Source organism: Drosophila albomicans, chromosome X (genome assembly GCF_009650485.2).
Source record: "Drosophila albomicans strain 15112-1751.03 chromosome X, ASM965048v2, whole genome shotgun sequence".
Classification (NCBI taxonomy): Eukaryota; Metazoa; Arthropoda; class Insecta; order Diptera; family Drosophilidae; genus Drosophila; species Drosophila albomicans.
In genome coordinates this window covers 6,133,887-6,149,812 of record NC_047627.2, presented here as the reverse complement: position 1 = coordinate 6,149,812, position 15,926 = coordinate 6,133,887, and the positions used below count along the sequence as shown (strand labels likewise).

Sequence of the window (15,926 nt, the reverse complement as noted above, 5' to 3'; positions counted from 1 at the left end):
GTGTGTTCGCAGCGCTTGACGCTTAATAGGTAAATCCAATTAAAAGTTCTTAAAAAATGAGCGAGAAAAAAAAACACAGAAGCAGCAGCAGCAGCAGCTGCAATGAAAAGTTCATTAAATTTGGCTGCACTACAAGATAGATAATGTAATGTAACACACAGCAGAGAGAGAGAGAGAGAGGGAGAGAGAAAGATTGTCTGATGAACCCGAAAAAATAATAATCAAAAAATGAGAAAAACAAAAAAAAAACAAGAATTACCGCTAATGTAAGTAGATTACAAAAGAACCGTTGATTCGTTAGTGCTCTAACTTAATAAAAAGAGGAGAAAAAAATATGAAATGTGAAATGTAATTAGAATTACAATTATAATTGTGTTTTTCATAACGATGATTAAATCACCAGCAGCAGAAGTTCAACTTTGCAGATGCCGACAGCAGATCTCAGGCACTTTGCTGGGGAGGAGAAAATTAGGCAACTTAAGCAAAATGATTAAGTTGATATATTGTAGAAGAAATTTAGTTAAATTGTTTAAAAATGAAAACTAATTACAATTTTCTCTCTTGCTTTAATATCTGCTGTAGTAGCTACTTTTAGGATATATTTATAACTATTCCTGTTGACCTCAACAACAAATTTTCTAGTTAAATTTCATTTTCTTCGCCTACACTTGACAAATACTGTTCTGCTGTTGTAAATAAATTCAAAAGCAAAATTTAGTTTCATTTCAGTAAATACAAAATGTCCAACATAATTACAGTTACTTCTCCAATCATAATATTTTCTTTAATACTCACTCGTAGGCTTTAAAATACATAAATTGGTCCATCACAGTAAAAATTGTCTCGCCCATTATAATAACTTTTGTAATGTGCAATATCATGTTATATTTATAACTATTATAAACACTAGATATTAACTGATTCGTCAATTATTTGTTAAAGTTGCGGTTGACTTTGAGTGCAGAAATTAGCTGCATTTTATTAAATACATAACTTTGTTAATGAAATTAGAGTTTCCTATCGTTTTAGGTTACAGTCTACAACTAATGTTGTTAAGACTAAAGTTGCATTTTCTTAATTACTTAAATTTTTCAAGAATTTTTCAATTTCTTATGCTAACTATTAGTGCTTTGATTCACTTAACATCTTCGCATCTTTTCGCTTTGCAATTTGAACTCATTGATCATTGATCTATTGCGTCTGTTTTGCTCTATTAGCTGAAATATGTAGCTTCACATTTTTGGTTTGGGAATTTAGAGAAAAAGAGAGAGAAAGATAGAGCGAGAGAGCAAGTGGGCAACGACCAGAGCAGACACATTGAATTCTATCTAATTTTTGGTGTCAATTTACACGCGTCAATCAAACACACAAACACAGTAACAACAACAAACATAAATAAAAAAAAAAAGCAAACAAACAGAAATCAAATGTAGGCTACAAATTTACAAGCGCCGTCAACACACACACACACACACATTGAAAAAAAAGATAGAGACAGAGAGTTGAACATATTAAATACCGGGAGCAATGACATATGGACATCATGCTGGCTCTGACACATAGTCCAACCTCCCCCTGCCCCCCCACTCCACCCCCGTCTCCGTCACTTTGGAGCAGTGCCCAATACGATCTATCCATTCTATCTGTCCATTTGTCTGAACTGTCTTAACTGTCGGCTCTTTCACTCTGCGCCTAGCCAAAGAAGTGACAAGTTATTTTCGTTTATTATTTTGACATGTTGTGCACTTGTGATTTACACACACACACACACACACATATGTACGTATGTGTATGTGTATGTAGAGATGCCGGCAAACGGAATCTAAAGATAGTCTTCGCTTGGCCGAAACATTCAAGCGAAATATCTTAAACAGAAGTTCAATGAAACTTTACAATTGTTGTTGTTGTTCTTTTTTGTTGCTGTTGCTGTCACATTTTATAGTTGTTGTTTGCTGGAGAGTGTGGGCTTTTAAAATCGAGGCGTGTGCTTAGAATTATGAGTACTTCGCAGCCATAAAGTGCGCTTTGCAATTGTTGTGCGAGTATTCAAAAAGCAGCACTCAAAGCAAACGCTTCTCACACTGTGAGAGAGTGTGCTTCACAAATATTTGATTGGATTTACAATGTCAAGTGGATTTAGTTGCGGTTGCAGCACAACCCCAAAAATAAATGGGAGTTCAATGCACAAGAAGCAAAATGCATCATTTAACAGCTTTAGTTCAGCTCAACTTAAATAAAATAAGTAAGAAGAAGAGATACTCATTTTAAAGAAAAGCAAATCAATTTGGTATGGTCTTAAAATATACCAAATATGCCATAGTACCAACTATCGATGAACTAAATGGTAAATTTTAAATTCTTAAAAAATACCAAATAATATACCGTAAAAATACTAAAATATACTGAATGTCACATTTGGTATATCGATGAATATTCTAAATTTTGTGTAAAAGCAGCCCATTCCAATATTAATCTTCAAATATACCAAATAATATACCACAAAAAGTGAAATATACCGAAGGCCATATTTGGTATATCGATCATCTACTTTCTAAATTTTGAATAACAGCAAAAGCGTGCCATATTATTATTAAAATATACCGAATATACCACAAAATACCATAATATACCCGGTACATACTATATCGATTGAGTAGTATATTCGAAATATACTATTGAGGTTAAAATATACCATATTATCAGCTAAAGCAGTTAAGATCCAATTGAAGTAGGCACAAACGTTGATACAATCATAATAAAAATTGCTATGCCATTTCATAATTCAAGCGTGTGAAGCGATTTTTGCAATCTTTAATATCAAGTTCATTAGTATCGATATCATATAATTTTTTTTTTTGCAGTTTTTCCCCTATATCATTCACGCGAAATCATTTGAATAATTTCTTGGCCAATTTGAATTGACGTGCAGCGAGAAAAAAAAGGTTTCGATAAACAAGGATTTTTTCGCTTGCTCTTGCTGCGTCTTCAGCTCAATTTCTACAATTCTTTTTTGCTGCGTTGCTTTTGCTTTTTCTTTTTTTTTTTGCTGCGTCCATTCAACAACAAAAATTTCAGGTTAATTTCTGCTTTTTCTGTTGCTGTTGTTGTTGCTGTTGCTGTTGTTGATGCTGTGTTCAGCTCGTTGCGCTGCGCGTGTTGTGCATTTTTCATAATCACTTTGGCAGCACCGGCAACGCCCCTTTTTGCATTAAGGTACCGCTAAAGTTATTGTGTTGCTTGCTGCTCGCATTCTGACACCCTGCAGTCGAATAGCTTTCCGATAGGGATAACAGACTGCAAGGGAATCCTTTTGGATAATGAAAATATATATATTGGAAAAGTATAGAACAGCAATGCTTAAAAATATTACAATTCCCCAAATATGAAGTGATTGTCCAATAAAATACTTTAAAGCTTAGTAAACTTGGTATAAGTAAATGTGCTCAATAAATTAATATCTATCACAAATTTGCTAAAAAACAAAAAAATAATAACTAGATATTTATTCATTTAAAATATTTGCACAAACAAATTTGATAAACTTCGAAGAAATTTATCCACAAATTAATTTTCTCTTCTTTTCTTTATTTGCTTGCAAAAATAATCCTCAATGCAATAGTTTGAAGCTCATCATCTTCGCTAATATTCCTAAATTAATTTGTATTTCGACTGCATATTCTATTTATTTATTACACTAACTAAAAGAAGGCCAACTAGCAACTAAGGCCATCAACTCTGCCTATTCTAAAACATTAAAAATGTATAAGATTTACTTTAATAAATGCAGGATAAATCTATTTAACTTAAACCTAAACAATTTGAATTAGTGTCATGCTTATAAAGTGAAAGTTTATCATCGTTTCTATGAGCAAATATTTTTAATGAACTAGATTCTGAACTCTTTTTGGATTCTATATAGCAATCGTAGTTTTCATATATTCATAATAAGTCAAATAAAAAATGAGATAAATTCAGCGAAAATATATACAGCAAAAAGTTAAAGTTTACGTTGAACATAATAAATGAATATAGATACAATAAAATATGAATTGAAAAGAAATGAGTCGAGTAGCATTTAGTTATTAAAATACTCCTTGCAGGGTATCAACTAGTCGTATACGTAACATATTCTGCGCTTTATGCTTTTTTTTTAAGGTTCGCTCTCTTATTTTCTTCTTTTATGACGTTGTTGTTGTTGTTGTTGCATGATGCATTGTGTGCAACACGAATGCGAGTGTGTATGTGTATGCGTGTGTGTGTGTGTGTGTGTGTGTGTTAGTGTGCATTCCATAAAACGCCGCGTGGCGCGTTTGACAAATGACAATGACGGTTGACGTTGGACTTGGCTGACGTTGCAGAAAGTTGGGCTTAGCCCGAGGGCGGGTTGCACTTTCGCAACGACTACGCAGCAACAGCTGAAGCAGCAGCAACAGCAGCAGCAGAGGCTGGCTAACGGTTTATCAGACGACGTCGACAGAGACGGCGACGACGACGACGACGCAGCGATGCGTTAAGCAGCCGCAAATAACAACAACACAACAAAATAAACCTAAAGGAGCCGAGAAAGCAAAGCAAAAAAAAAAACCAAAAAAAAAAACAAGTAAAGCAAAGAAATGAAAATCAACAACAAATAAGCAAAGTGCGCGTAATGCACAGTAAAAAAGGGTAATGAAGGAGGAAGAGAGGAGGAAAGAGGCAAGCGGTAACTTCAACTACACAACTTCAACTTCAAACTCAACTCAAACATCAACTTCAGCTTCAGATTCAGCTTCAACTTGAGCTTCAGCTTTGAAAGCTGTGCGCCACTTGACTAATACAATTAGCTCGACTACACACACAAACACACATACAGGTGTGTGTCTAATTGGCCAACACACACAAACACACACGCACACTCGACAGCGACAGTCAACAGCATGGGATGATTAATCAGTTTCATAACGCTAAGTGCAAACTATAATCAAATGTGCAACACAATCACAATCGCAGTCGCAAAGGCAATTAAATTACATTTAAATATACCCTAGAAATACAAGCTAAACGGGTAGCTAGGCTAGATCGTTTTTGTATTTTGGGTCTACTCTGTGGAAGATTGTTAGATTTCGTTGAAATATTGGTTTAAACTTGAATTTTATGCATGCATTACTCGCTTAACAGCAACTTTTCACTTAGTGGCAACAAATTTTCTTACATAACAATGCATATAGCATAAAAAACTTAATATTAACGCGTGGCACAAACAAAATTTTATACACTCATAACTCATTTAATGGCGACTTTTCGCTTAGCGCCACCATTGCATTTAGTGGCAAATTCACTTTGCTGCAAACAAAGTATTGTGAGTTCACTTCTTTTCTCGTGCTAGTCGAGGCAGTTAAGCGAGGTATTAATCAGGGGATTGTGCATGTTTGCTTTTGTCAACTTTATGCGCCATCATTAATGAACAGACATAAAAAACATGAAACTGAGGAAGCATTTATGGGGGAAGCGTATAAATAAAGAAATATATATTTTATTGTAGTTTCACTTAATTGCTTGAAACTTGATTTGGGAAGCATTTAAAAAAATAATAAAAATAAATTAAGCAATTACTATGTTTATAAATACATTGTCAACAAAATGTAAAGTAATTGCAATTAATTTCTTAAAGAGTTATTTATATAGCAATTAATACTTCATAGACATATCGAAAAAATTCTTTCTTAGTCCATGCCAACAAGGTGTAACAAAGTAATTGATATCAACTCAAAAACTTGAGTTATTTAAATAGCAGGTACTTAAAAAATACCGAAAAAATACTAAACTATACCATACGCTATATTTGGTATATCAATGTAGTATTATATTCCAAAAACAAACTGTTTAAAAAATACCAAAAACAAAAATACTAAACTCTACCATAAGTTGTATTTGGTATATGAATGTAGTATTATATTTCAAAATCAAACTTTTACTTAAAAATAACAAAAAAAATACTAAACTATACCATAAGTTGTATTTAGAATATGAATGTAGTATTGCATTCCAAAAACAAACTGTTACTTAAAAAATACTAAACTACATCATAAGTTGGATTTTGTTTATCAATGTAGTATTACATTCCAAAAACAAACTGTAACTCAAAAAATTCCGAAAAATACTAAACTATAGCATACGCTGTATTTGGTATATCAATGTAGTATTATATTCCAAAAACAAACTGTTACTTAAAAATACCAAAAAAAAAATACTAAACTCTACCATAAGTTGCATTTGGTATATGAATGTAGTATTATATTATATTTCAAAATCAAACTATTACTTAAAAATAACAAAAAAAAATACTAAACTATACCGTAAGTTGTATTTGGTATATGAGTGTAGTATTGCATTCCAAAAACAAACTGCAAAGGAATTTCTACTATACCTAATAGCTTTGAATTTGAACTTCTAGTTCGTAGTCCTAAGGACTTGCATTTTATATGCTATAAACAGGCAAACCTTGACTTCAGCATTGTCACTAGCCATAATGTCAGCCTTTTGCATTGAAGAAGGGCAGCAAAAAGCAGGAAAATGCAACTTAGTTAATGCATTGGCGCATTCCAACTGAAGTTGGAGCTGAAGCTAAAGTTGTTTGGCCTAATTAGACAGCAGTCTCGCTCTTCGTCGCAGCTTATCGCCATTTACTTGCCAAGTGTCCCATCAAATGGGTCGTATGCGTAATATATCCAGGAATATGTAGCTTCGCAATAGCATTTAGCTTCAGCAGAGTCTGACATCAATAATACCCTGTAATCAAGCAGTGTCGTAAAAAAGCAAAGAGTAATTTGCCAATGGGCGATAACGAGAATGCAATATAATGCTGGTAACGATGATACCCTGTAATACGACGATGAGGAGTATCGATTGCGTAAACATTCTGTTAATTAGTTGTTTTGTTACATCAGCTATAAATGGTTAATTAAATATTATTGTTGATATGCGAGCGAATCGATAACAATTACGTTGATTGTTGCTGTTGCTGTCGTTGTTGTTGTTGTTGTTGTGATAGCTCGCCAAGCTAATCGATTGCAATATATGATTACGATTACTAAATATATACGAATGCGCGATTACAAATACGACTCTTATTACGATCGGACTTTCTCCCAAAGAGAATCTCAACTGACCAGAAATACAAAAGTGTGTGTATGTGTGTGTGTGTGTGTAATAAATGCGCTGAAATTAATGGGCAGAGGCAATAAATGCATAAAACAAAAACAAAAAAACGAGGAAGAAGGAAATCAAGGAATATATATTTTTTAATTTCTTTCAACTTTGCTTTTCTTTTATTATTATTATTGGGGAAACACTCAAAGAAACCAATTACTCGTATACAAAAAAAAAAAGAAATAAAATAAATTTGTAATTTTGTTATTGATTTATCCATTTTACAAATCATTTTGTAATCACAATTATAGCGAATCGTTCAGAGGGTAACAAATTGCATTTCGTTTATATGGGCGTGTTGTTTAAATAAATAATAATTTCACTGTATGATTTGCGTAATTTAAACCGAAATTATGCAATTAATCAGAGCCAGAACCTGGCAACAGCCAAGCTCAGTTCAGTTGAACGCGATCCACGACTCATCCATCCATGTCCAACGCTGTCTGATGTCATAAAACTTCCATAAACGAAGCGAACAGAGCCACAGTCAGAAGCGTGCATACAAAAAAAAGTAAAAGAAGAGAGAGAGAGAGAGAGAAAAGAGCGAGCCAGCAAAACAAAAAACCCGCCAACAAAAATATATAAGCAAAATGTAGGCCAAAATAAGAGAAATGACCTTAGCCATGTCGAAAGATTTGTACCATGCCAAAAAAAGCAAGCAGAAACAACAACAACAACAACAACAACAACAGCTGCACATAATAACAACAACAAATAACAGACACAACGCCAACACCAATGCGCCAGCTGCGCATGCGCGCCGACTGCGACGTTGGCTGAGACTGAGACTGCGACAGCAACTGATTTCTTCGACGAGTTCTTGGCAACCTTTGCATACCCTATGAAAGCCTGTCAATATGGGGTAGATGCAAGCTTAAGAATGCTTTTAAGGACTATGAAATTTATTTTCCTTTATTTTATTTGAAGTCGATCACTTTTGAAGCTTAAAATTTAGTTAATATCTTTACAGAATCGTATAGTTAGAATAGTTTGAATATTAAATTAAAGACTGCAAATCTCTAAAAAAAGAATTAAATTAAATTAAAGTTCCTGATTTTACTACTACTATTTTAATATATGAATTTCGTAACTATTCAAAATAGCAAAGTTTGTATATTTTTCTGTTTCTTGAATAATGTTTGCTTAAGGTAAAAACTGTTTCAAAACTTATATATTTACTTTAGTTGTCTTCTAATGTACTGAAACTTAAATTAGAATATGTTTAGTTTGTGTTTGAAGAAAATATTATCGTTAAATTTTGAAATTCTGAAGTAGAACCTAAAAACCCACCTTAAGCATCAGTTATTTTATACAAAAAATATATATAAAAGTGATGCTATTCTTAATTTCGTAGCTGCACTTTTTATTTTTAAAAATATTTCAATTTTTCGCTTATTTTTTCATAATTTTCTTAAGAAAATATAATATGAAATGTTCTTATCTAGCTTATACATTTTATATTTATTTATTTTGTGCTTTACATTTCTAAAAGTTATAATATGAAATTTCGATTTATTTGTTAATTCATGCTTTATTTTCACTTAAAACTTAAGATACAAATTTCGTTATTTATATTATTATTATTCATTATTAAATACATTTCCTATTTAAACTATTTTAGTTACTTTGTGAGCAAATCTTAAAACAGTCAAAGCTAAAATATTTCGAAAATCTGGCATTTACGTGTTTAAAATAATTAGAGAAAAAAATACATTTTTCTACTCATTATTTCAAGTGTGTTTTGCACATATTTCACAAATACATTTATCGTAACTACATCTATACATCGTAGTATATATCTAATGCCTTACTATATAAGCAGACAGTTACATCCAGTTTAAGTTGTTCGTAAGCAGATTAGCTCGTAGCTAAAAGCAAATTGATGGCATGAGAAGCGTTGAGATAAGCTGACAACTTGACAACTTTGTTGTTAGTACACGATGCGACGACAATTTGACAACTAAATATATATATCTGCCTCGACAGATCTGTCACGACTAGATGCTATATATAAGCACTACCCTCAATTAAGCACGAATTCAACTTTTAAATAACATTTCAACTGTTATTGATTTAACTATTAATCGTTTTAGTAAAGTGAAATGGAAAATGGAAACAAAATTTGTTTTATATACCCAATTTAAGGCACACAGGGTATTACCAAGTCGTGCATTGTTGTCCAAACCTAACTTATTTTATTTGGTTTCTTTTGCTTGGCAAAAGAATCTTTGCGTTGTTTTTTTACTGAGTTTTTTCTTCTTCTTTGGGATGCTGTCGTTGCGTATGCTAAAATCTGGATTCCAACTTAAGGCTGGAAGTAAATATATGTGGGATGTGTGTAAGTGTGTGAGTGTGTGTGTGTGTCTGACCTAATTTAAAAGTCAGAGCTTGAGTTGGAGTTAGAGTTGTGGAGTCTGAGTCTGAGTTCTGAGCTTCTCTGGAATTCAACGTGCCGAAGAGAAAGACGAAAAGAAAGAGCAGAAAAGAGAAGCGAAATAATCAATTAAGTAATCTTTTAGAAACATTGCAACAATTTCGACAATTAAAAGTATTCATAACATCGATTATATATCAACCAGGAAAAAAGAATGCCTCTAAAAAGTTCAACATGAAGTATTTTTACATGCTTATAAAATCGAATCGAATTGAATTGAATCGAATAGCCACTTAGCATACGCATGTCAAATGAATAATTAACGTATCATCAAATGGTTTTGACTTACGAAATTCGTTACCAACAAATTAGTATCCACAAAATGTATTGTATATAGTATATGGGATTCTGAGTAATCGCTAACAAATGTAAAAGTATCATTTCGAAAATGCGCTGACGCATTTAAGCGCAAATATTTTGAGAGTCATGCCAACGATTATACATAGTTAATAGATCGATCGCTGAATTTGGCAGTCAGTCAGCAATCAATCTGATCAACAATTTTCTTGGAAGCGAGGAATGTAATTAATTGGATTTTTCTTCTTCGACTTCGCTATAAATTTAGCATTAATCTGCTTAATTAATTTCTCCATCATCTGCCTTTCTATCAATAGACAAGCTATGTATTTGGAATAGTCAGTCTTACCTAATGTTTATCTCATAACTCTCCGCTCTATTTGCACTTTCCAAACTGTCATCGCTACCTTTCTAGTTAAATACTAGATGTTTGCCATAAAAGTCAAGTCTATCTATCTATATATATGTATATATATTTATATGTCTAAAAAGCATGACAATCGCAACGCTTCACTGAGCGAAGCACAACAACAAAAATTAGAGAGCTGCCAACAACAGTTGTTTAAATACAACATGTAATTGTTGTTGCTGTTCTATTATTGTTGTTACTTTTTTGCGGTTAACAATGAAATGTGCATATTTACAGTTGTAATTTGCAACGACCTTGAATTGATTTACACGATAATGCAATGCCATTGGCTGTACTTGCGATACCGATGCCGATAACGATTACGATTACGATAATAGAGCGGGAGATCAACAATAACAACAAACGTTTAAAATGATAATCTCTATGAAAACATAATCTAATATATTTAATGTTTATAAATAATGCATGAAGAATCTCCAAAACAATACAAATTCGAAATCGTTTTTGTTTTTGTTTTTGGCTTTTTTTTTGGTTTTTGTTATTATCGTAAATGTTCCGAGCGATAAAACTTTCACCTACAAATCGGCCACAAAATGAATTGGTATAAGAAAGTTTAGAAGTTTTCAAAAGCCAGCGATAGATTTATAGATAAAAGACACGAAAGAAGAGTAAAGCAAAGCAGCATATGGTGTAAAGAAGCAAAAGGGGGAACAAAAAAACAAGACACAAAACAAAAACCAGCAGCTATTCTGAGCTTTGCAGCCCACTCATTTTGGTTTATGGCTTATTAAACTTTTTTTTATGCTTTTTAATCAAAAGACAAGCTATTAAAAAATTGGTATGCTCGTCAAATCGCTGAGACCTGAGACATAACATTGCTGGATTTATGGATTAGTGTTTGTGTGTTTGTGTGTGGCTTATCAACGCGTTTAATGACCCATTCAAGTAGCTGCCTCTTCCGATAATAAAACTTTGTTCGACTCTGTGTGATAAGCACAATCCTGCATAACGATCAGCTTCATTTGCGAAAGAGGATAAGAAGTGATCATGCATGAAAAGCAAAAGCAAAAAACCAAAAATATCACAATTATTAAGATGGGAAAGAGAAAAGCGCTAAACGCAGCGATGCTGCGAGTAATTAGAGAAAGTGAAAGTCGATAGCAAATAATCAACAGGAATATGATAATGATGCAGCGGAGGAACAGCTCAATGAAGGAGTTATTAAGGCACAACGCAATTCACATACATAAAACAAACAAAGAAAGCTGAAAAGTGCGAAAAAAATTCCTTAGTGGAATGTTGAGGAAAGAGGCGAAGTTAATGAGACAGTAAAATAGTTAATTCTTAGAAGTAATAATAGAAAAATAATATGTACACTTTATTGCCACTTTATCTTATGTTAAAGTATTTCGTTTTGCTCTATTGCAACTTTATTTTATTTGAACGTATTTAGTTTTATTTTATCTATTTTTGATGACTAGAAACTTTGTTGTATTTTTTTTATGATTAAAACTTTTGCATTTATGATAATAATAAAATAAATATGTGCTTTAAATTAAAAGAAAAAAGTAAAACAGAATAAATTAATATGATATAAGAATTTTGAAAGAAATCAAGTAAGAAAGCTACAGTCAAGTGTGCTCGACTGTGAGATACCATTTACCCATTTTGAACAAAAGCAAAACAGGACGGTATTAGTTTAAAAATATACCAAATAATATACCACAAAATACTAACATACCAAATGTCATATATAGTAGTATATCGATGCAGTACTATATTCAAAATATACCATAGAGGTTGAAAGAAATTCCTAATTGCCAGCCAAAACTAGGATCCGATTGCAGTATTTTTTGAGTATCTACAATTTTTAACCTCGATGGCATTTCTATTCTCAGGAATCATAAATACCAAAGTTATACTTGTTTAGATCAAAATTCTCTTATTTTAAAATTACGCTTGTTATTCGATTTTTGTCAATTTTCGGGGGCGGGAGTGGGCGTGGAAAAAATTTTAAACAAACTCGATCTGCTTGCGAACATAACAAATGCTGATGAGAAAATTATAGCTCTATTTCTTATAGTTTCTGAGATCTAGGTGTTCATACGGACAGACGGACAGACAGACAGACAGAGAGACGGACATGGCTATATCGTCTCGTCTGTTAACGCTGGTCAAGAATATATATACTTTATAGGGTCGGAAATGCTTCCTTCGGCAATGTTATAATACTCTTCTACGTTTAGCCGGTATAAAAAGTATAGAGACTAAATTCGCTTTAATCAGATAAATATCGTATAAGAATAAAGCATTTATCCATTATAATTTGCCCCCGAAATGCACTCACACTTATCGTTCATCTTTCCTATTTTGTTTTCAGTACTTTCCACACGCATGAAACAGTTGGCCATTCTGCTAAATGATTTCAACTTTGAGTGCATTGGCACCGCACAAACCGACGACGAGAACGTCATCTGTGAGAGCTTAAAGCGCTTCGGTGCCATCATTGGCACCATTGAAGATGAACGCGAAAAAATGGTAAGCAATCAGCTTAGCTTAGCTCAGCGCTATTATAAAGATATAAACTAAAGTATAATCATGTATTTTTTGTATTTCCCTTTAGCTTACGCTTGCCGATAAGCATATTATTGAATCGCTGGAGGACTTTCGCAAGAAACAAATCGGTGGTGTTAAGGAGAATAAAAAGAAGTTTGATAAAAAGACAGAGAAATTCTGTCAATCGCAGGAGCGTTTCCTCAATATGTCAACCAAAAAGCCAGAGAATACGATACAAGAGGTGAGTGCAATAAGAAATTCGAACAAATATTTACACGGAAAAAGAAAAGCGCAGGAGGAAATCATACAGGAAGAAAAGCGGCAAGCAAAATCATTGAACTTTACTCGTAAATCTTCTGCAAATTTCATCATACCCTGAACAACAACAACAACAACAGCAAAAATACTTCCAGACAAATTGCAATCAAATGGCGCTCAAACTTTTCTTTTTGCCAAAAATTGCTATTGAAGTTGTGCCAAAAATAATAAAAACCAACCAGCCCTTTTCCCTCCTTCCTTGTTCGTTGTTCGTTGTTCGTCTGGGATTTGCAGCCAGTCACGACTGCAGTACACGCCCAAAAAAGAACCTCAAGCCATCAGAGGACAAGCCAAGGATTCACTTGCCCTGAGTAGTTTTTCCTTTTGCTGGCATTTTTCATTGCGAGTCACAAATAGAGCGGGAGAGAGAGAGCGGGAGAGATAGAGTGGGAGGGAGAAGTCGACAAAGTTCCATGACCTACGTTAAACTGCATCAATATTAAGCAGCAGTTTGGCTGCACATACAGTAAACACTCGATAGCAGCAACAAAAGGAAATTTCGGCATTTTTGTACAAACTAAGCTAAGTCTTTTTAATTCACTTCCAACTTCTTTCAAATATTTCTTAACATATTTCATAATATATTTTCCTATTCTTTTTAAATTTGAAGATGGTAAAACATTTTAATTTCTTGTTTATGGCATTGGTATTTTAGTTCAATTCATTGTTTTTCTATTTTTTTAAATTGTAAAATGTTTTAAAACATATGTGTACTTTATTCAATTTTAATCTGAAGATATTCAAACAATTTTTATTTTATATTCACCAAATGCTTATAACATTTGCATTTTAGTTAGAGCTGAACACTGTGGAATAATTCTTAAAATATTCGATATAATTTACAGCAGAAATACTAAAATATACCAATAGTCATATTTAGTGTATCTATAAAGTACTACATTCAAAATATACCAAACTGTCAAATATACTAAATTGTCAGACAAAGCAGACAAAGACCCGATTGCATTAAGCGTAATTTGGCATACAGAAAGTATTTCTTAAATAACTTGAACAATTTTTATCCGAGGGCAATCAGGAATTATAAATACTATAGAGATTACTCACGACTTCAACTGAAAAATTTCGCTTGTTAAGCGATTTTTGTCAATTTATTGATAGTATACAAATTATATTCAATTGAATTAAAAATTGCTTGCTGCATAAATTTATATTTGGTTTAGAGTTGAATTCGTATAAATCATTAAATTCTTTCTCATATTTATATAGTATTTGCTTATTCATATTTAATTTAACTTATACAATTTAAATCTAAAGTTATTCAATCAAGCAACATATGTTATTTAAGGCTTGCTTTAATTGGTCTTAGTAAATACTCTAAATTATAAATCTAGTTACCAAAGCAATTTTCTGCACTAAAGTATCAACTTGTAATGTTCGTCTGTAAGCAGGCTTCACTGTGCCTGGGCACACATAACTGCATACATATACACAATGTGTGGCATGCAAGCGTTGCATTTGCAGCTATTTACTCAATTCCCTGACTCCTGCTCCTGCTCCTGCTCCTGCTCCGACTCCTTCTGGGCTGCCCAAAGCTGCACGCTTCGTTTGCTAGCCAACTTTAACTGGCACAGCACATAATCTCCTCTCTCTCTCTCTCTCTCTCTCGCTCTCTCGATGTGTGTGTGTGGGTGTGTCTGTGTTTGTTTATAGTTGCAAGTGTATGGAAGTGTGTGTGTTCTTGCCACACAAGCTACATGCATAATAAAAAAGTTTTCCGTACTCCTTTTTTTTCGGCATCCCTGACCTGTGTGCCTTATCCTCAATGAATTGCAGTTAGCATTCCATGACTACGACACGAGTCCAAGCCCAAGCCCAAGCCCAAAACACACGGACCAGGCCTAGACCAGGTCAGGCCAGGCATGCGCGCACCGAGCCGCCATTTTGTGGCCAACACGTTTCCGGTCATGCATTTTAAAGTTGTGCATAAATACACTTGGCATAGTAAGCCAAACGAGCAGAAGCGACGAGCGTGCTCGACTCCCAAATGCGCTGCAAAACTTCATTAAATATGCACTTGCAGTTACAGTTGCTGTGTGCAAAGAGAAATCTCTGCTTACAGTGGAAACTTCATTAAAATCGAGATTTTAGTGTAATTCCAAAAATTTGGTTCTTAAGACATTTAAAAAAAATGGAATATCCAATGAAACTTTTCCACGAATACTACTTTAAAGTCAATTGAATAAAAATCTATACTAAAAGAAGCCGAAATTAAAATCAAATTAAAAATGATTCTATTTAAATATCACTTATTTAAATGTCTGTTTGATAAATATAATTTCCAAACGATTTTCCCTTAATACTTTAAAGTAAGTTAATATCAAAATTTTTTCTTCATTCAAAAAATGTCTCTTGATTTCCATAAACATTTTTCTAGTAATACTGGAAAATCAACGCTAAAAGAGGGAGAATAGAGGAGAAGGATCAAGATTCTTCGGTAATTCAAAATAATTTAAAATGAAACTCTGTTATTTAAAGCCGTTAAAAAAATAGAATTGTCAAATGAAATTTTTCATTACCACTTTAAAGATAAACAAACGAAAGTCCAGACAAAAAATTACAAACATCACTCCCAAAAAAAAAATATGATTTATGAAGAAAGTCTACGATTAAAGTAGATAAAATCAAGATTCTTTGATAATTCAAAACGATTCCAATTAAATATCAAATATTTAATGTATTTAAAAAAAAATTTAAATTTTAAAAATAAATAAACTTTCAAATTTAAACAATCAGAAATCTAAG

The 15,926-nt window shown here is 32.9% G+C and overlaps 1 protein-coding gene across 4 annotated transcripts in view; it reads left to right on the top strand.

The window, feature by feature from the left end:
* The window catches only part of LOC117578254 (rho GTPase-activating protein Graf), a 78,095-nt gene that overhangs the window by 44,980 nt on the left and 17,189 nt on the right, over positions 1-15,926 (top strand). For all 4 annotated transcript variants that reach the window (XM_052004858.1, XM_052004856.1, XM_034263674.2 and 1 more), the window contains exons 3-4: positions 12,670-12,827; positions 12,913-13,086. In XM_052004858.1, the coding sequence (XP_051860818.1) occupies positions 12,670-12,827; positions 12,913-13,086 (332 nt within the window). The remainder of the gene's footprint in view (positions 1-12,669; positions 12,828-12,912; positions 13,087-15,926) is intronic.